The 20,220-nt window shown below is 41.2% G+C and overlaps 1 protein-coding gene across 1 annotated transcript in view; it reads left to right on the forward strand.

Moving 5' to 3' along the window:
* The window catches only part of FRMPD1 (FERM and PDZ domain containing 1), an 84,756-nt gene that overhangs the window by 59,876 nt on the left and 4,660 nt on the right, over nt 1-20,220 (forward strand). The window contains exons 8-16 of the mRNA XM_063294820.1: nt 1,306-1,401; nt 2,655-2,780; nt 4,215-4,334; nt 7,208-7,344; nt 10,034-10,160; nt 11,337-11,432; nt 16,955-17,137; nt 18,203-18,350; nt 18,921-19,703. Of these exons, the coding sequence (XP_063150890.1) occupies nt 1,306-1,401; nt 2,655-2,780; nt 4,215-4,334; nt 7,208-7,344; nt 10,034-10,160; nt 11,337-11,432; nt 16,955-17,137; nt 18,203-18,350; nt 18,921-19,703 (1,816 nt within the window). The remainder of the gene's footprint in view (nt 1-1,305; nt 1,402-2,654; nt 2,781-4,214; nt 4,335-7,207; nt 7,345-10,033; nt 10,161-11,336; nt 11,433-16,954; nt 17,138-18,202; nt 18,351-18,920; nt 19,704-20,220) is intronic.

Below are 20,220 nucleotides of genomic sequence, written 5' to 3' on the forward strand. Positions count from 1 at the left end.
AGGCCAGCATTTGGTAGGATAGCAATGAAGGCCTTGGTAAAAGATACTCAGATGCTATGATGTGTCTATACCTACAAAGATCAGAATCATGCGGCGATGGTTTTTCCTGTGACGCTCTACAGAAGTGAAAGATGGACTTTGAAGAAGCAGGATAAAAGAAGTATTGGATTTTTTGAAAGTTGGTGTTGGAGAAGACTCCTGAGAATACCGGATATAGCCCAAACAAACAAACAAACAAACCTGGTTTCACTGAGCTATTCCTTTATTCCTTGCTTTTTTTGTTCTGATGAGATCTATCCATAATCAAATGGTAAGTTTACAGTGTCTTAAAATTTCATGATGGAATTAAAAAATAGAAGTGATGTTTGAGCCATTCAAGTGCCAATGAGGAGGTCATTCCTAAATTGGGACCCCACCATTTAGAAGGCCAATCTCCTTATTCCTGGGCAAGTTAATTATTCCCCGTGAAGGAATTTTAAAAAGAACCTCCCTGGAGATCTTAAAACAGTGCAAGAAGATGTTGAGCTAAAGGAAGATCCTTTGGAATTCCAAAATTACTTCCTAACTCATATTTCACTAAGGCACATTCCTTCTTAGAAGCCTTTAAATCAATGGAACTTGAGCAAATGACATTTCTCAGGGCTCTGGCCCCACTGAGAAGCAAAACAGCATGGCTGTAACCTAACATCTGAGGGTATGTTTGCAGACTTCAGGACTGACTGAATTAATTGAATTCTGCCCATATAAAACAGGAAAAGGTAATAAACTCTATTCTGGGTAAGGTAATAAACTCTGAAGTATTGGGAGGATGTCTGGAACCTGGAAATCACAGAGAATTATCCTTTTTATTATTTCCAAAACATGTAGCAGTGCTTTAACTTCCCCACAAGGAAGCTGCTTTCTGGCACTAGAATTAAATTTAATCTTTTGATTTGTTTGACTTGTACAGGAGAGACAACAGGAAGGCAAGCAATAGGAAGGCTGATTCTTTACTTAACAGCATTTATTTCCTGCTCTGTAACCTCTGGCTGCCTCTGGTTGGCTCTATAAACAGTAAAATGAATGCTGACAACTAAAATACAACAGCACCTCAACATGGCAAAATGTTCTTTAAAATGTAAATGTTCCCAAACCTTGTCATGCCTTGAAAAGCCAGTAAGGGGCTTGGAGAAAATCCCCAGAATTCCAGTTTACTTCCTGCAAAAAACTCCCTTTGTTCTTCAGTAAATTGACTGCTGCATGTTGAAGGCAGAATCTGAGAGCCAAACGTGTTAACGAGATGTTGCCTTTTGTGTGTTTTTCTAGGGAAGTTCTCTTCTGTGCATGCCCAATGTTCTCAAAGTCTATTTGGAAAATGGGCAGACTAAAGCATTCAAGTTTGAAGCAAACACAACGGTCAAGGTACCTTTTATGTATAATGTACTGATTAGGTGTTGGACTGGGAACTCTCACGTGGCTGTGGTGCTCACTGAGGGGCTGGGCCTGGGCAGATTTCTCAAGCCCACCTCTAGGGCTGCATGATGTATTGTGGGGAGAAATTGAACAAAATGAGAAGAGATACCCATTAAACTCAAAGAGGAAAGCCAAAAGATGAATACATTGCCACAGCATCTACAACAACATCAATAACAACAACAATGGAAAACATACTGTGAGCAGGTAAAGTAACAAATCTGGCTTATGATGGAAACTGTAGGAGCCTCATGAACCCAACAACATATTTCAGCATATTTGTTCACTCAGGTGTCTTAAAAATAGAATATGAAAGCAATCAGATAGCCAACTTGCCTCATCTCTAATGCTGCCTGTATGTATTTTTAAAGCTTATCAAATTTGGATGGGACATGATCCACATTTGACCAAGTAGCAGATTTTATTGTAGCCTATGAGTAATGCCCTTCACTGCAAGTGTTGTGGCTACATTGCAGTATATAGTAATGCATACTTAATTGCCAGAGAAATCAGTAGTACAAGTCTTAATCCGCCATATATCTGTGCTGGATTGTATTCTATATTTATTTTGATTCTAATCCATATGGGTATTCTTTTTTCAAATTGTTGTCAGACTACATAGCAATCAACAAGATTCTGGGGTACATTGTCAATAAGCTACACAAGGCAAGGTTTCGTGTTGAGGAATTCTTGTGCATTTGAAGGGCCTTCCCATCACGGGTCAGATCTGCTGTACCTTTTGACGTGTGTAGAATTGTCTCTGTGAACAATTAAGCCCTTCAGGGATTTTTTTTTAATTTTAATTTTTATCCCACCTTTATTATTTTTATAAATAACTCATGGCAGCGAACATACCTAATACTCCTTCCTCCTCCTATTTTCCCCCACAACAACAACCCTGTGAGGTGAGTTGGGCTGAGAGAGAGTGCCCACAGTCACCCAGCTGAGACTAGAACTTACAGACTCCTGGTTTCTAGCCCAGCACGTTAACCACTAGACCCAGCTGGCTACCCTAGGTGCCAAAGAATTCTTGTGCATTTGAAGGGCCTTCCCATCAGATCTGCTGTACCTTTTGACATGTGTAGAATTGTCTCTGTGAACAATTAAGCCTGTCAGGGATATCATTGACTGGATCTAGACAATTTCTTTGGGGCACTAACATGCTGCTGAAATTGTGATATTTTTCCCCCCATAATTGGCAGGACATTATTCTCACTTTGAAAGACAAGCTGTCCATTCAAAGCATTGAACATTTTGCCTTGGTTCTGGAAGAACAGTATAATGTGTTGAAGATGTATCTTCTGCATGAAGATGAGTTCATTGAACAGGTCAGTTTCACTGCTTTAGGACATTTCTCTTGGTGGTGGGCAAAACGAAAAGCGAATTAATGCACTTTTTCACAGGGATACTTCCCAGTGCAGGGGTTTAGAATAGTTCATTTGGGCATGTGGTAGTACTTTGTCTTCTGTGCCTAATAATCCATAGATTGGGAGCGCATGAACTCCAGGTTCCAACTCCTATCAGTTTTGCCAGCATGGCTAGTGAGCATGGAAATGGGATCTATAGATCAGTCACATTAATAGGACTGCAAGTCTCACACCTTTCAAAATGGAAATATGTATCCTTCAAAATATATGGCTTGTAGAAAACGGGCTCTGAACTGCACACATGTAAACCAGTTTATATAGCAACAGCCTTACTGAAACAGTACCAGTTTCCATATGCTGGTCTATGACCATAATAAAGATTTGAGTTGAGTTCCAGTTTCCCTGGAATCTACTGTATTTCCATGAACTCTTTTCAATACAGTGCTAACAGCTATCAATTTGTTGTTCAAAGTAAAACTTTTAGGACCCTCTTAGAGTTTATATAATCTTATTGCTAATGGTAGACCATAAATGCTTATGTCATGCCACTTTGCTTTTTCGTTACTTAAAGCATCATTGAAGTGTACTTGACATGCTTAAGTGGATTTAATATAAATTGCTTTCCCTGATGAATCTTGAAATGAAGAGAATATACTGATTGTCATACAAAATCTATTTCTTCACATCCTTTGCTCTAGGATAGCAAGCACTCATCTTGTTATAATAGTAGATACTGAATGATAAGAGTGTTTGAAAATTTTGACGGGGTTTTCCGTCCTTTTGGTTTCCATGGTGAGATCCACATAGATTAGGTTTCCCCAAATTCTTGGGTGATCTTAAATCCCCTCTACTATATTCTTCCTGGCATCTACTATCTGAACTTTGAAGCTGGGTTATGTTCTGAGCAGCTACCCATCATTTCACCATTTGATCACAATGCTCATTTTACCTTGTTGCTTTCCAAAATTGTGTAGACAGCCAAAATGTAAATCACAATGCTCTACCTAGGTAATCTTTGTTTTGTTACTAGAAAGAGGAATGGTGGCAATTGCACAAATGTGCAAATAATTTATTCTGAAATATATATTATTCTGCACAATTTATTCTGCTTCTAGTAAACATGGGGATGGTCAAGATCAAGAAGCTAGACGGGATTCTGAACCACATTCCACTGATCACTCAAAACTTTATATGGAAATTCCTCTGCCCTCTGGAATTTCACTAGGAATTATCCAGACTTTTCCAAGCAGCTGTACAGTATTTAATACCTTGCTTGTAAAAATATGTCAGCAGGTATTCACTAGAAGCTGGATTCTGGATCCAAGGGTTTATGTTATAGTGGCAGTATGGACTCAGGCTCTCTCTCTCTCTCTGTCTATCTCTTCTTTGTTTCAGGTAGTTCACAGGAAAGAGTCTCATGATTGTCGATGCCTCTTCAGAGTCTGCTTTATACCCAGGGATCCACTGCATCTCTTGCAGCAAGATCCAGTGGCCTTTGAGTATCTCTATTTGCAGGTGATGTGGGAATGCATTATGGGCTTCTCTGACTTGGTTAGGTTTTAGCAACACTTGACACAAACCCAAGACATATCACACAAGTTTATTCATCCACAACAACTATGGTTTCTTCACATAGAGCTGAATACAGTTGAGTCACCCGTCACTCTGACTCATAATATACACCCAACACTAATTATGCTTTTCAAATTGTTCCAACGCATTTTTAAACCATTTGTTTGTTTCTTGTGAACTCAAACTCACCATTCAAGATTTAATCTATTTCAGTTTGACTTTAATTTTTACATGCATCTTATAATTACATGCCAAACAGGAAAAAATAAAAGCCAAATTGTAGGCCCAAAGGCAATATAAATGCAAAAATAAGAATGAGGTGATGATGGGATAGTAAACTAGGGCTGAAGGATGTATTTTGTATTTCTATATTAATTAGTTCTTTATTCATATGTTTGTTTCACTATAGTTTAAGGATAATTGTTTTAGGTTTTCCATGGGTGCAGATCTCTTTGTGAGAGTAAGAGGTGGCTTGACAAATTTAACAGGTCAGTGGGAAAAGCAAGGCATCCCTAGGGGCCTAGTACCAACATTTAATGATTTACACTTTGCATCTCAGGCTTAGAGAAAGCTAAGATTGTCACTGGGGACAATTTATTCTGTGAGTTGTGTTAAATGCTTTTCATTTCAATGTCCAATTTCCTTTGAATTCCACTTCCATCCTTTATTTTTGATTCTGCCCCTTATTCTTAACTGAATAAAATGGAAAACAGAAATAACCTCTAAGCAACAAATTGAAAAGTCTGAGAGAGAGAGACAAAAAAGGCAGTGATGAGAAGTTTTCATCAGGATCACCTAATCTTTTATCTCCACTTGAATGGATGCCATTTATAAAGCCAGTCTGGTCTAATGGTTAAGGTGCTGGGCTAGAAACCAGGAGACTGAGAGTTCTAGTCCCACCTTAGGCCTGAAAGCCGGCTGGGTGACCTTGGGCCGATCACTCTCTCAGCCCAAGAGCCAATCAGACGTAGTAGGAGAGTTCTAGTCCCGCCTTAGGCCTGAAAGCCGGCTGGGTGACCTTGGGCCGCTCACTCCCTCTCAGCCCAACCCACCTCACAGGGTTGCTGTTGTGGGGAAAAGAGAAGGAGGAGGGAGTATTAGGTAAGGTCGCTGCCTTGAGTTATTTATAAAAATAATAAAGGCGGGCTAGAAAATAAATAATCACTAACATTGGCCATCTGTTTATCCTGCTTCTAGCTCTCCACTCTGTCCTATCCTGGGGGTTCCTGGCTACGTCTAAAATGTAATCAAAAATAGGAACAGTGTGATGAAATAACTCTGAAATTTAAAATGCTACATATCAAATGCACTTTTCCACCATCACTTATCTGTCTAGATATAACTAATTGCTGCCTTCTCCAGTGTAGCACTTTCCAAATGTGTTGGCACTCCAACCCTCGGAATTCCAGGCAGCGTAACAAGGGCTGAGGAGAGTCCCAATGCGTCTGGAGGATGCTATGGAATTTCTGTAGACACCCTATTAAAATTTAGGTTAACATTTCACACCTTGGCCATACTGGGTAAGCTTCCTTCATTTCAGTGGGATTGCAGAAGAGCACACAGATACCCAGGAGACATGTCTTACACTCTCCAATAAACTGCAGATAAAATCCTAAACTATCTTCCCATTTCTTTTCTTTAAAATGCTCCAAAAGATTTCAGTAGCAAGATCTTCTCCCTTGGACTTGGAAAAAAACAGTGGAGCCCCATAATTGGGAAATTAAACCAAAAAACTCATAGTGGATCCATTCTCTGAGTGCAGGGGGGGGATGGATGGATGGATGGATGGATGGATGGATGGATGGATGGAAGGAAGGAAGGAAGGAAGGAAGGAAGGAAGGAAGGAAGGAAGGAAGGAAGGAAGGAAGGAAGGAAGGAAGGAAGGAAGGAAATTCTTCAGCAGTGACTGTTGTCTACCCTACTAGCGAAAGAGTCCACAATATTCTACCATGTTCCTAGATGGAGCCTTACATAGAAATGTTCAGATATTAAACCCACCCAGATACACACACAGGCTGCAGTCACACATCACACTAAGCCGTGATGTGTTTATATTGTCTTACTGTATGAGAATAAATCACAGTTTTACAGCATACAGCAGGTATTTATTAGTGTGTTGATTGCCAAGCATGTGCCAGCAGGGACATATAGATAGTTTATAGTTTCCAGAATTACTCCTGCTTTGCTTAGCACCTTGTCTAAGTCACAGTGCTCCAAGTCAAAAGCAGCTAAATAGGAAGGAAGGCAAATCAACAACTGGCAAAATAATGAGAATATTGTTTTGGTCATCTTCAATACTATCTCTGTTTTGTTATATAAACTACAGTTAAAATAAACCATGAGTTAACATTATGTTTGAAAGCAAATGCAAGTCTCTCTCTCTCACACACACACCTACATATCCTATGGTGTGAAATGTTAAAAACTCAGCTATAAATATACCACATGAATCTTTTGGTCACTCTCTTCCTGTCCTAATTACATAGAGAAAAAGTTGGCTCAAAAATCTGGATTGGGTTGATATGTGCATGTTGTATCCCGCTTGACTTCTCATGTCAACAAGCGTGGTGGAATGTGGGTTTGCAGATATGGAAGTTATAAATTCTCTGTCCAGCTAACAAGTACATATTGTGCATGTGTGAACCAGTCTCAAATTATATGTGGCCCGAGGAAGTTAAGCATTGGGCTCTGCAGCCAACTTGATTGCCAAATGTTCTAACAGCAGAAACCACTTCTTATCAGGACAGGATTAGAACAGGCTGATGGAAGTGAACGCCTCTTCTCTCCCCTTGTTAACCTGGCCCTGTCCATTTCAGAGCTGCAGTGACGTGCTTCAAGAAAGGTTTGCTGTTGAGATGAAGTGCAGCGTTGCTTTGCGGCTGGCCGCCTTGCACATCCAAGAACGGATGATCACCTGTGCTCAGCCACAGAAAGTCTCACTAAAGTATATTGAGTAAGTAAACAGGTGTTCAGTTGAGGAAAATACAGGGTATTTTTAAAAAATCAGACATTACGTCAAGGAGTTCAAAAGTGACTCGTATAGGTGAGCCTTTTACTCCTTTCCTCTTTAGACAGCTCTCACACATAATATCAGCATTTTCTGTGTGGTGAGTACTTTCATATGGGAAATAAAACGCACCACTGAGCGGAATAGCCATCACAGCCTCCTGAGCAGTAGCCCCTTATTTAATGGAAACTCCTTCTCCTACAACAGTATTTCTCAACGTTGGCAGCTTTAAGATGTGTGGACTTCAACTCCCAGAATTCCTTAGCCAGCTGGCTGAGGAATTCTGGGAGTTGAAGTCCACATGTCTTAAAGCTACCAAGGTTGAGAAACACTGCCTTGGAATATACAAGCCAGCTGTTTCCCTCTTAATTTTCAGATGAACCCTTTGGTGCTGGTGTTTGGCTCACCTGTAGCCCCTTATAATCCTTTTGGGGTGAGGGTTTTTTTTTGAAAGAAACCATTTTAAAAAAGCAGAAAAGGTCTTGTTCTATTTGATGAGGAAAGATGGAAGGGGTAGTGCCATGGTGCCTAGGGGTTTGGGGGTGGGGGAGTCCTGGAGGAGATGGGAGACAAGAAGAGGTAGGTGCTCCGACCTGTGGGAAGCTGTTCCACCTTGCCACTCCAGGGAAGTGCTGCAAAACTACCATTGTACAATTGCTTCTGGAGCAGGAGCCAAGGCAAAATAGCTTGGAAAGTTAATCAGGTTTGCTTTGAGAAATGATCAGAAGCTCCTTAACATTAGAACCCATAAAAGCAGCCCATCTCAAACCAGACCAGCCCTTTGATGGGGAAGGAAAAGGGTTTTTAGTCTTTGGCACTGGGGCTTCCTTACTTTTATTATTTTTCTGGCTGGCTTATTTTAATATCTTAAAGGTTGATGGGTTCGGTTGACACTGCTTTTTATTTTGTCTCACGCTTTGATGTTTGTTGTTTGGAAGAGCCCAGAAAATACATGTATTATCTATCTATCTATCTATCTATCTATCTATCTATCTATCTCAATATTATGTATTAAGTCATCACATGAAACGGGCATTAATGCATTTCCTTCAGAAGTGGGTTGCAGTGGGTACATTTTAGATTTTAGATTCAGGATCAAAGCTCTACCTGGCCCTGGTATCTTAGGGTAATCGTCTGTGAACATGTCTCACAGAGTCCAGAGTCCTCCGTATGTGGGAGATGGGCGGTGATAAAAAATACGATAAATAATTGTCTCTGAGGGAGGAGGAGGAGGAGGAGGAGGAGGAGGGGGAGCTGCAGACTAGGCAATGGTTAGATAAGAGGTGGCTGAGCCCACCAAAGGAAGGGGACCTGGCCAACATCTTAGGACCTTCCCTAGTTTCTTGGACTGTAAAGGCAACGGGGGAGAAACATTCTTTCAGACTTGCAAGATTCTGCTACTGTAACCTAACAATAAAGGTAGTGTTAGTACTCATGGTTGGTGCTTTTTGTCTGGACTACCTCGAAGGGCTGACACTTAGAGATGCCATTCAGGTCTTTTGTAGCTCTTTATAGCACATGTACATATGAAGAAGTGAAGTAGCCATGCAGCGGTTTGTAGATGTGTATATGATAAAATTCCTTATTCTCTTCTTTATGGTAATTCCACAACAGTGTTGACTCAGTGACAGATTTGGCCTCATGACAGATTGGTTTTGCAGTTGCATACTTGCCTTCACTTCACCGCACTTCTTCAGTATAAAAAACAGAGTTGGCCTCAAAGTCTTGTTATTTGCTACATAGGTATTCACTGCAGATATCAGTCACTTTGCTCCTGGTGTATGGAACTGAGCGTGTCACAGTCCTTCTCTTCCCTGAATTTGGGGGCATCAGTAAAGGCAATATATTTATTTTCATGTGATGAACAACCCCTAAATGGTCTTCTGTTATTTTAGAGTGCCCCGTTAGAAAATCACAAAAGAGATCCCGTTTTATTCTTCATGCATGTGAGCATAGGCATCCAAAGCAAGCTACAGAGACAACAGAATGACAACACGTATGTTAGGATGTCGTCATGCAAATGAGGCAATTGTGTAGTTGCACCATCTATCAGACATAGATATAGAAGTCACAACCTTGTGTCATTTGCATCACGACCTACGTCGTTTGCTCCCCTTGGCTGCCCGCCACAGATGGATGCCTGTCATGGTGAACAGTGCCACTTCTGGTTCTGAAGCCAGGCAGTTGCCCAAGCCTATATTTCAACCTTGAACTCCAAATCCTTCTGTAATAATTACAGGCTAGGATAGTTACTAGAGCCTCATGTGGCGCGGAGTGGTAGGCGGCAGCATTGCAACCGAAACTCTCCCCATGACCGGAGTTCAGTCCCAGCGGAAGCTGGAGTCTCTCTCGGGTAGCCGGCTCAGGTCCACTCAGCCTTCCATCCTTCCGAGGTCGGTAAAATGAGCACCCAGCTTGCTGGGGAAGGCAACGATTGGGGAAGGCAACGGCAAACCACCCTGCTCTATAGTCTGCCAAGAAAACGTCGCGAAAGCGGCATCCCCCCCAAGGGTCAGACATGACTCGGTGCTTGCACAGGAGACCTTTCACAGGATAGTTACTGCAAGTTCTGCAAGATGATCATTTCAGGGTGGTGGTTCTTCTTATTTTTTCCTTTTTCCCCTTTATGCTACAGGAAGGACTGGGGAATAGAGAATTTTATCTCCCCGACCCTGCTCCGAAACATGAGAGGCAAAGACATCAAAAAAGCGATTAGCTTCCACATGAAGAGGAATCAGCTTCTGTTGGACCCAAGGCAAAAGGTAAAGTGGCTTTAAGACATCTGGGAAAGGTCACCTTCTGGTGGAACCTGGCTCTGCCCCGTCTTCCTAGAGCCCCAGGGATACCGAAACTCAGCTGTTTTTATTCCCTTATTTGCTCTCATAGAAGCTGCTTTTTCCTCTCCCAAATACCAGCAGTTACAGCTGGAAAGACTAAAGAATAGGGAATGTATTTCTGTAATAATAAAAGCAGTTCTTTCATTGGTGAGACCAAGGAGAAGGGCTAGAAGAAGAGACTTCAGCTGTTGGCACCAGGAGGGACTAGAAAATATCAGTGGCCGGTGAAGTATACAAGGGGGGCTGTGTGTGTGGGCGTGTAAATAAAAATGATCCGGTCATTGACTGAAAAGGGTGATTTGATCTGTGTGTCTGCATTAGGAACCTAATGAGCTAATAACAGTTGTGCTCCAACACAGTGATGGTTCCATGGGGAATTTTAGGATGTGCATGTACTGTCAGTAAAAAAGTAGGACTACTGATCAAGATAGTGAACAATTGCCTATATTTGTGGTTTTGACTATTATGGGTTTGTATTGATTGATGGGGAATCAACTAATCTCATATTTTACTGTATTGCTCAGTGCTTGGGATATTACTACTAGTTAAGAGACACACAATATTCTTGCGCTGAATATTTCTCTATGATATTTTCAGAAATACTATCAGTTCACAACACTACAGGTAATCCTCATTTAGTGAACACGTTTGGGACCAGAAACTCAGTTGTTAAGTGAAGCAGTCACTAAATGAAACAACTGGTTATGATCTTACTTCAGCTTTCCTTTGCTTTACAGACCTGCAAAGGTCATAAATGCAAGGATTCGCTGTAAAGTTACTTTTTCATCACCGTCATAATTGCAAACAGTTGCTAAACAAGGCAGTCGCTAAACAAAGACTACCTGTATTTCTGATTCAGAGATGTCCCATAATTCTGGTGGTCAAGTGGCACATTTGCCCCACTACTATCTCAAGAGGGTCATAGGACTGTGAGCTTGCCATACTGTTATTGTGCCCAAATTTTACTGTATGAGAACATAAGAGGCCCTCAGTCCCTTACTTAGATATTAGAAAAGCATAATTATTCCAGCACTGCCTGTGCCGTTGGCCTACCAGTTACAAAGATCTGGTTGTGTTAACCTTGTTTTTCAACAATTGCAGCACCTCCTTTCGGCAGCCCAAGTGCGATTGTGTTATCTGCAGATTCTTGGAGACCTGAAACTCTATGGAGGGAAAGTCTTTAATGCCACACTCATGGTAAAGTTATGACTTCTAATAGAATAAGAGATATGTTGTTCAGGGTTGAACTGTTGGGTTCTTGGTGCTCTCTGAGCTTCATTGTTTTATTGTAGATAGAGACAGTCCTCACTTACCAACCCTAACTGGGACCAGGAACTCTGCCACTATGCAGAGCAGTCACAGAGTGGGAAACCATGTGAACGCAACTGTGCTTTCCAGCTCAAAACTGACAAGAGTAATCAGTTTCACACCTTCAGCTTTTGTTTGCCTCCTCACCACTCCCCCACACTTTGGAATGCTTGAGTGCCTGCTTATTGTCTTGTATGCATCAAAACCAATGTGATCATGCCAGCAACCCAGGGCTGGGAGCTGCAGGCATACCATGCAAACAGCTTACTCTCTTGAAATCCCTTCCTCTCCAATCTCTCTACTCTGCAAAGGTGGGGGAAGAAAAAAGCAAGTGATTTCTGTAGGCAATCTCTCCTTTGCCTGACTCGACCCCCCCTCCTTGCAGAGCAGAGAGATTGGAGAAGAAGGGATTGCAAAAGAATAAGCTGTTTGCATAGTGTGCCTACTTGTTCTTCTACACATAGAAAGCAATGCAAACAGCTTACAATACTCTCTTGACATCTCTTCCTCTCCAGTCTCTCCACTCTGCAATGGGGAGGGGTATTTAAAAAAAAAAGGGATTTCTGTAGGCAATCTCTCCTTTGCCTGATCCTTTCCTGCTGCTGGCGGAATTGCATTGCTTTTGGTGTATAAGAGCAAACAGCTTTTTCTCTTGAAATCCCTTCCTCTCCAATCTCTCTGTTCTGCAGGGGGAGGAGGTCAGGCACAGGAGAGATTGCCTACAGAAATTCTTGCTTTTTTTCTCCTCCCCCTCCCTCACAGAGCAGAGAGATTGGAGAGGAAGAGATTTCAAAAGTGTACTGTATGCTGTTGCATAGCGCACCTGTGGATCCCAGCCCTGGGCTGCTGGAGCAATGACATTCCTTTCAACGTGTGGAAATGCAAACAGCTTACTCTCTTGCAGTCCCTTCCTCTCCAATCTCTCTGCTCTGCAAGGTGGGGGGAGAAAAAACCACAGGTCAGGCACAGAACAATGCGTATTGACTGTAATGGCAATCACATGACTGAGGGATGCTGCAAGGGTCATAAATGGTTGTAAACTGGCTGTAAATTTTTTTTTCAGCATCATCATAACTTCAAGTGGTCACTGAATGAGTGGTCAGTAAGTGAGGACTACCTGTATTTCAATACCAGGCTAGTTAACATTATCAGTGCAAGGGAAAGTGAGATTGCTGGCTGTTTATATATACCAGCTTATCCTATCAGAATTAACCAAAGAGGAAAAAACAGGAGTCATCTACACCATTCAATGTAAGGACTGTAACAGCCAATATGTAGGACAGACAAGTAGAAAACTGCAGACTGCATCCACAAACACCAACTGGCAGAGAAAAGACATGACAAATACACTTTAATGTTGCAACACATGGACAGACTTCACCACAGTTTCCACTGAGAATCTGTTAACATTTTAGATCAGGCCAAATCCAAAAATGCTAGGGAATTCCTGGGAGTTTGGCATTCGCACAAACCAGTCATCAGTAGACACAAACTCCATTTACAATACTATTCAAAAGACACAATCAGAAGCCTAGGAAGGAACTCAGAAGCCTAGAACACATCCCCTTCCCAGCAGCCAACACCCAGATGGGCAAGAAACAGCACCAGATAAACAATCAGGGAAGAAACAATGCCTTAATCAGGGAACCATCAAGAAGAAAGCCACACCCCACCAAGACTGGCAGGGCAAGCTACTATATATAAACAGTCAGCAAACCCCACTCCTTTGCACTGATGATGTAACCCCGCCTGGTAATGAAATGTTTGCAAGAAAACATCCAAGCTCAGAATGCACCAAGGACCCAACAGTTATGATTTTTTTTTTACAGCAAAACAGCATTTTTTCAGTGTCTGTCTCAGCCTTCTAACGCTGCATTTAACACTTCAACCTACAGCATGAAAACTGGGTCCCCCTTGTGATTTATGTGTTTTTTTTCTCTGGGTCATTGGAAATGCCATAATGCAAGGAAACAGTTTGAATCCTTTAGTTGAAATAGCTAGGTGATATATAGGAATGTTTGATAATGAAACAGTCAACGAAATGACGCTCTTGCTGATTTACACGTTTGTATTGTTCTACATACCACCATGTACAGGCTAACCTATTCAGATAAAGAATGGTTTCTGATTTTCTGTCTTAAAACGCTTCTGATGACATTGAAGACCCCTCGTCATTCATTTGCACCTCTTACAGATTAGAGAAAGCAAGTCAGTTATTTGGTGTTTATTGATCAGCATTGAACTGCTTGTTGTATAAGCCAAAATAAAATCCAATGATCGAATGCCAGGGCACATGCACACATCGCAGACTGCAATTCTGATGCAATGACACAACCCAGGGTGTGGCAACGTTAAGTCATCTATCAGTGCTTGCATCAGATGGAGTTCCCTGCTTCCAGTGTGATGTACAGATTCCATGAAAGAGAGGAAGAGGGAGCAGCAATTTTCTGAGACCAAGGATGGCACAGTAGTTAAGGAGTTGAAGCAAGATTGGGGAGATCCAGTTTCCAGTCCCTGCTCAGCTATTACTTTGAGCTGTCACTCTTATCTGCCTTACTGATAGAAATCTGGTGAGCGTACAATAGGTAGAGAAGGACCATCTTGAATTCATGGAGGGAAGGCAAGATGAAAATATAATAAAATAATACATATGTAGATGACTCAGATTTTCCACCAATAAAAAATGAATGCTGCTAATTGTAAATATTGTGTCAATTAAACGAATTGTATTTTGCACACATTATAATTTTTAATGAATTTGTTCCTGGGATTATAGGGAAAATCAAAGAGCCTCCATTTCTTCCCAGGGCTATTGAAAATTCTTAATTTCTTCTAGGAAATCAATAACAAAAACGATTATGACTATTAGTCCTCCTCCTCTAGCCCTCATTTTCATAATTAGTAACTTTATATCCTAATGGAAAATAGGGATCATCTCTGATTTAAAATATAACCGGCCATCAGCCCACTGCCTAACTTTATATGATTTATGTAATTTATTTTACTGTGCATCTACTGTAGGCTGCTCCAATTGCAAACAACTCTGAATAAAGAACATCCCAAATTCCAAAAATTGGATTTAAAACAATACAACAAAAAATTAGTAGCCTTACACAAGATATATATAGTACTGGAAATGTTCATCAATCTAGCAAAAAATCAGAAGATCTTCTTGTACCAGAGGGAGTAAGATCCCAGCATTCCAGCCCCCAGGGCCTGATAGAATAACCCTGTTTAATGGCCTTCCTAAAAACCAGGAGGAAGATGCTATCCAGATAATTGGGGAATTCTGTTCCAAAAGGGGAGCAAGGATTGAGAAGGCTCATTTCCATAGTCCTTGGAGATGACATTTCCAGAGAGAAGGAATACAGAAGGATTCCACTCCACCTGATCTTATTGTAGGGACGAAGTGCTGGCAGCTAGAGAGATAGGGACAGGGAAGATGTTGTTTAGCCTTGAGAGAGCCTGGTCCAAGTTGAAACAGTGGTCCACAATTGCAGAAAGTTTGAGAAACACTTTTCTCTGTTCATGCTTAATGTGTAGGAGAAGATGCTCACAAAGCCCAGTTATTTTAAGGGTTTTGAAGTTCAATATCAGCATCAGAAATCTCAAGCCAAGTCTTTCCTGACTACCACCTTGAAATAACCAGTAATCTGTTTTTCCTCAAGTGGCATGCATGACACTATTGTATTTCTGTTTTGCTTGACAAGGGAATAAATAGACCCAGTATAAGCATTCCTTCACCACCATTCAGATAGAGGCATGGTGCTACATATAGAGTCAGATGAAAAATAGACTGCTGGATGTTTGAAGGTAAAAGGTTGGGTGCCTATACTTTAAATCTCTGGATTCAACTCTTTACCCCATTAATGTGTCTGTGTAGAGATAACAGATCGAGATAGGAGCAGCCCAAGAAGGCCTACCATCTGAGGCCTTGAGGTGAAGCCATTGCTCCCTTCCGCCCACTTCTTCCCAGGACCAGCACTGACACTCACCTACCAATTAACTAGTTGGCTGGCTACATTAAAAACTGTGAACGTTTTTCAGAGCCACAAATTGTGAAGCGCCCATGGTTTGATCACATCTATTAGGCTGAGCTATGATAATCCAGAAATGGTCAATCAAAAGCAAATATGTGGAAGAAGTAATTTCCTCAATTGATCAGTAGTACAGAAAAAAACAGACCCGCTGCCATCATCCAATGCTGGAGCTAATAAATGCAATTACTGGGTAATTTCCTGCTTTCCTCTCTATAGCATAAATAGATAGCCAGTAAGTTTCATGAAACATTGAATTATGTTAAAGTCAGCTGTTCAATTCCCATTTAGGTTTCTGTAATGCTTCTGTAACACTTTTGGCTGCATTCATAAAACATAGTAAACTGTTATTTGTATAACCATAGTTTTTTTAATTAATGACAATTGATAATTTCACACAACATGTTAAACTGTAAACCATTGTTTAGAAAACATGAGTGGGTTCACAGAACACAGTAAAGGCTCATCCACAAGTACAGTTTACCCCAGCACAAGTACAGGCCACTGACTATTTATTTTTATTTTTTTATTATTATTTTAATTATAATAATAAAATCTAATACAAACTAAACTTAAAGAAAAAAGAATAGAAAGGAGTAAAAAGTGCAAGAAAAAAGAAAAAGAGATGAAAGAAAAAAGAATATAATAAAGAGAAAAGAAATACATAGAGAAGTGACTTCCAACCTTCATCACAAGTATAAACAAATTTAGTGACTCTTCACCCCCTCTAAAGTTACATTATCTCATCATCACACATCCCATCTCTTATCTATAAACAAATCTATAAAACATCATCTTTTCAGTCCTGGTGTCAGCAAAAGTCCATTAAGGGTTCCAGAGATGACAACATAACTATTTTAACCTTGATCAAATAAACCAATTTTATATTCCTTCCTTTCACTTCTAACAATCTTAATCTTTAGTCCCTTCAAATAATTTCCTACAACTTGGTTCCTTTTCACTTTTTCTTTGTCCCTTCTCACAAAATTCTTCAAAACTTTAACAAGCCTCTTTTGTAAATCCAGTATAGGAAAATTATCCAGGTCAATCTCTTGGTTTGTTGTTTGTATATCCCTTTTAATTATTAAGACATCAGTCCCTCCTTGAGGGGGGAGATGGGTGGTGATAAAAATTTGATAAATAAATAAAAATAAAATAAACATTATTAAAAGAGCTTCTGAATTTATCAGAAATGTCTATTTGAGGCTAAAGTGTATTGAAACATAATGATATGCAAGTTCAAATTGTGGTACTTCATCTGTGAGGGTTGATTCACATGTCCACATTGTTAATGTGATATTGTAGCCATTGAACGCATAGGCCTGAGTTTGTTCCTTTCTAAGTCTGATCATAAGCTACTTTTCCCCCATGAAGCTACAGGACAGAGAGTCATGCATTGCCTTGCTGGTGGGAGCCAAATATGGAATCAGCCAAGTGGTTAATAGCAAGCTCAACATAGTAACCGTGCTGGCGGAATTTGCTAACATAAGCAGACTGGAACTCACCAGAGAATCTGACAAAGTAAGCATGGTAAAGATCTACCTCCAAGATATAAAGGTAATTATAATTCATATCAATTTTGATGTATTGATTGGAGATTAATTTTAAGTCATTTCCCAAAATGTGCAGTTCTATTTTTAACAGGAAAAAAAACACTTTATCAGGTAAAATCAGCGGCCATGTAACCCAAGATTGTCAAATTTTAGGATTCAAACAGCATTTTTCTGGGCTTATTACAATAGTTTATCATGGTCTTCCTCATGCCTATACACTGGGTTGATTGGTATTAGTTCACTTTACTAGACCTGTTATTGTATTATTTTCCCTGTCTGATTTTGTATTTCAGCATAAAATAGCAGCTTGGAATGCATAAATCCTCTTTATACACACATACATAAGATCTGAATGTGTGAATAAATCAGAAAGTGCTGTGATGCCTTTTTTTTAAAGATTTTTTTTACCCTGCCTTTATTATTTTATAAATACTCAAGGAGGAGAACATACCTAGTACTCCTTCCTCTTCCTGTTTTCCCCACAACAACAACCCTATGAGGTGGGTTGGGCTGAGAGAGAGGGACTGGCCTGAGGTCACCCAGCCGGCTTTCATGCCTAAGGCAGGACTAGAACTCTCAGTCTCCTGGTTTCTAGCCTGGAGCCTTAACCACTAGACCAAACTCTCCTCGTACGCTATTGGAAATTGTTGTTCAATAGATATGGAGGGCATGATATTTGGGGAGGCTGATGTAGAAGGCTCCTCTGGGCAGGTTAGACTGGAATCAATTAAACAGACACCCAGGAATCCAGGAACTTCTAATAAGGTAGTTTTGTTATGGAAAAGCTAAGAAGCTATCATGAAAGAATTCCAGCAACTGTTGTGTATTAAAGGCGAGCTCTATTTAGACCAATATTCAGTATTCAAATTGGTGGTGCCTTTTTCACTCGCCAGCTCTAGTTTCTAGGGCCATAAATGATTCTCTGTGGGTGGGAGATAGTGTTTCCATCAGTTCCTTGTTTTGGTAACAGCATGCTCTCGTATCAGGTTGTTACTGTTTGGCTGTGAAAATTTACCCCCACTGTCAGGAATGTTTCAGCTTGTGATGTTTCCCCTTTCTTCCTCAAAAGGTGCTCACTGTGCTGCTGGAGTCCAACAGTGCCAAAGACCTGGCTTGTCTCATTAGTGGGTACTACAGGCTGTTTGTAGATTCAAGCAGCTCCATATTCATCTGGGGGGAGAGAAAACCTCAGATGCACCGATTCTCTGCTGAGGAAGGTAAAAAGCAAGCTTCCTTAAATAAGTAAAGGAGTGAGAGGTCTTCCAGGCCAATAAGTACACCTGTTGCTAGAAATACATGCAAGTATTTAGCACAGTGGTGTCACTCAGTCCGTTCTTACTTATTTATCTCTAGAAAGCGTTTTTCCCCTTCATTTGTGCAGGCAAAAGCAAAGGGATCTAACTTCACCTTTTTGAACTGGTGCATGGACCAACGTCATAGTTATCATTCAAGGCACAGTTCTCAGAATTTTGCATGCAGTCAAAATTCTCAGTCTTCCTAGAGTTGAGCCTGAGCCTATTTTTCCCCATCCAGATCCCCACAGCCCCAGACACTGAATCAGAACCTCAAAAACTTCACTTAGACAGTCCCCGTTATCCGTTGGCTGTCCAAGTGATGCTGCTGAGAACAGTATTCTGGGTATGTTCAGAGGCATTCTTGTTCACACATGGCAGGGCCAAACATTCATTTTAAGAGCCCTTTCTGGGAGCTTTTATTTCAGCTGTGTTCTAAGGTTGGATGCAGGGTGCAACTCCAAGGAAATTGTCTCTATGTGTTTGGACTTGCAGGATATGAATCTAGAACCTGCAGTGACTCTGAAGAATCTTCCGAGCCGGATTCCTCCTTGGATCGTTTCTCAGACACGCAGTCGCCCAAGTACAGCAGTATTAGTCCCCCAATTGAGGAGGAAGGGGAGCAGCAAGGTCTGGAGCAAGAAAGGAGGAATCTGGAGGCCAAAGAAATGAGCTTTTGCAACGGGTACACCATAAGCGACAGCCTATCAGAAGCCTCTGACTCAGCCAACACCGAAAGCAGGGGACTGAAGTCCAGTGGCTCAAGTGACTCTCTGGATGCCCTGGAGGAGGATGATTTAGAAGCCTGCTCAGCAAGCAGGCCAGAGATTTTTCAGTATTGTCCCTCTGCTCTTCGGAAATCGGCAAGTAACGACAAGATGCTTTTTGGTGCAGATGGAGATGAGGGAAGCAGAACATTGCAAGAAAATTTCTTTTCTTTCCTCCTGCCACCCCTCATATCCAGTCCTGGGCCTCCACAGTCAGAAGAGGAATCCAGAAGGGAAAATGGAGTAAGTATCCTAGAGTCCAAGCTGGCCAAAAGCAACACCATGGAGTACTACAGCCTCTGTGCCAATATCTCTCCAGCCAGCAGTGGGGGGAAGAACACCCAGAGCGACAGCCCTGAGAGCTGTTCTTTGCAGGAGCCCGAAGACCACGAGAGAATGAGTGAGGGCCAGGCTCATGTCTTGAGATCTCCCCCTGGCTTCGAAAACACCAATTCAGATGGTAGCTTCGATGATGCAACTGAAAGGATGACCATGACTGAGCCACAAGCAGGTGAGGCAGAAGAAAATCCCTGGGGTAGCTCTGCTGCGATGTGAGCTCTCTCAAGCTCTTTTAAACAGGGGTGTTATTTTGACCACTGTCTGGGCAATCCTCGTTGATCTCTTTGACATCGTATTAATCATAACTGGTCTAAGAGATTTTCTCAGTCTTCCCTGAGTTGATGAGCTCCAGTGTATTGGGACTACAGTTCTCAAAAGCCCAGCTGCTGGCATACTGGCTGGGAATTCGAGTAAGCAACAGGTTGGGGAAGGCTGGATTGCAGCAAGTCTTAACTCTGCTCAGCACAGAGACACTTACACCCAACTCTGCAGCTGGCTCACATCTGCTGTGTCTCCCAAGGATGCAACCCCACAGAGAAATGCATTATTTATATCAGTGTTTTCACTGTTATTAACATGTCATATTTAACATTCATATTACACTTCAGAGTATTCAGAGAACTTCACAGCCTTATCTCGTACAATTAACCCTTGTTAAGTAGGTCAGTTTTACTGCTGTTAATTACTGA

This window comes from Candoia aspera, chromosome 2 (genome assembly GCF_035149785.1).
Source record: "Candoia aspera isolate rCanAsp1 chromosome 2, rCanAsp1.hap2, whole genome shotgun sequence".
NCBI lineage: Eukaryota > Metazoa > Chordata > Lepidosauria > Squamata > Boidae > Candoia > Candoia aspera.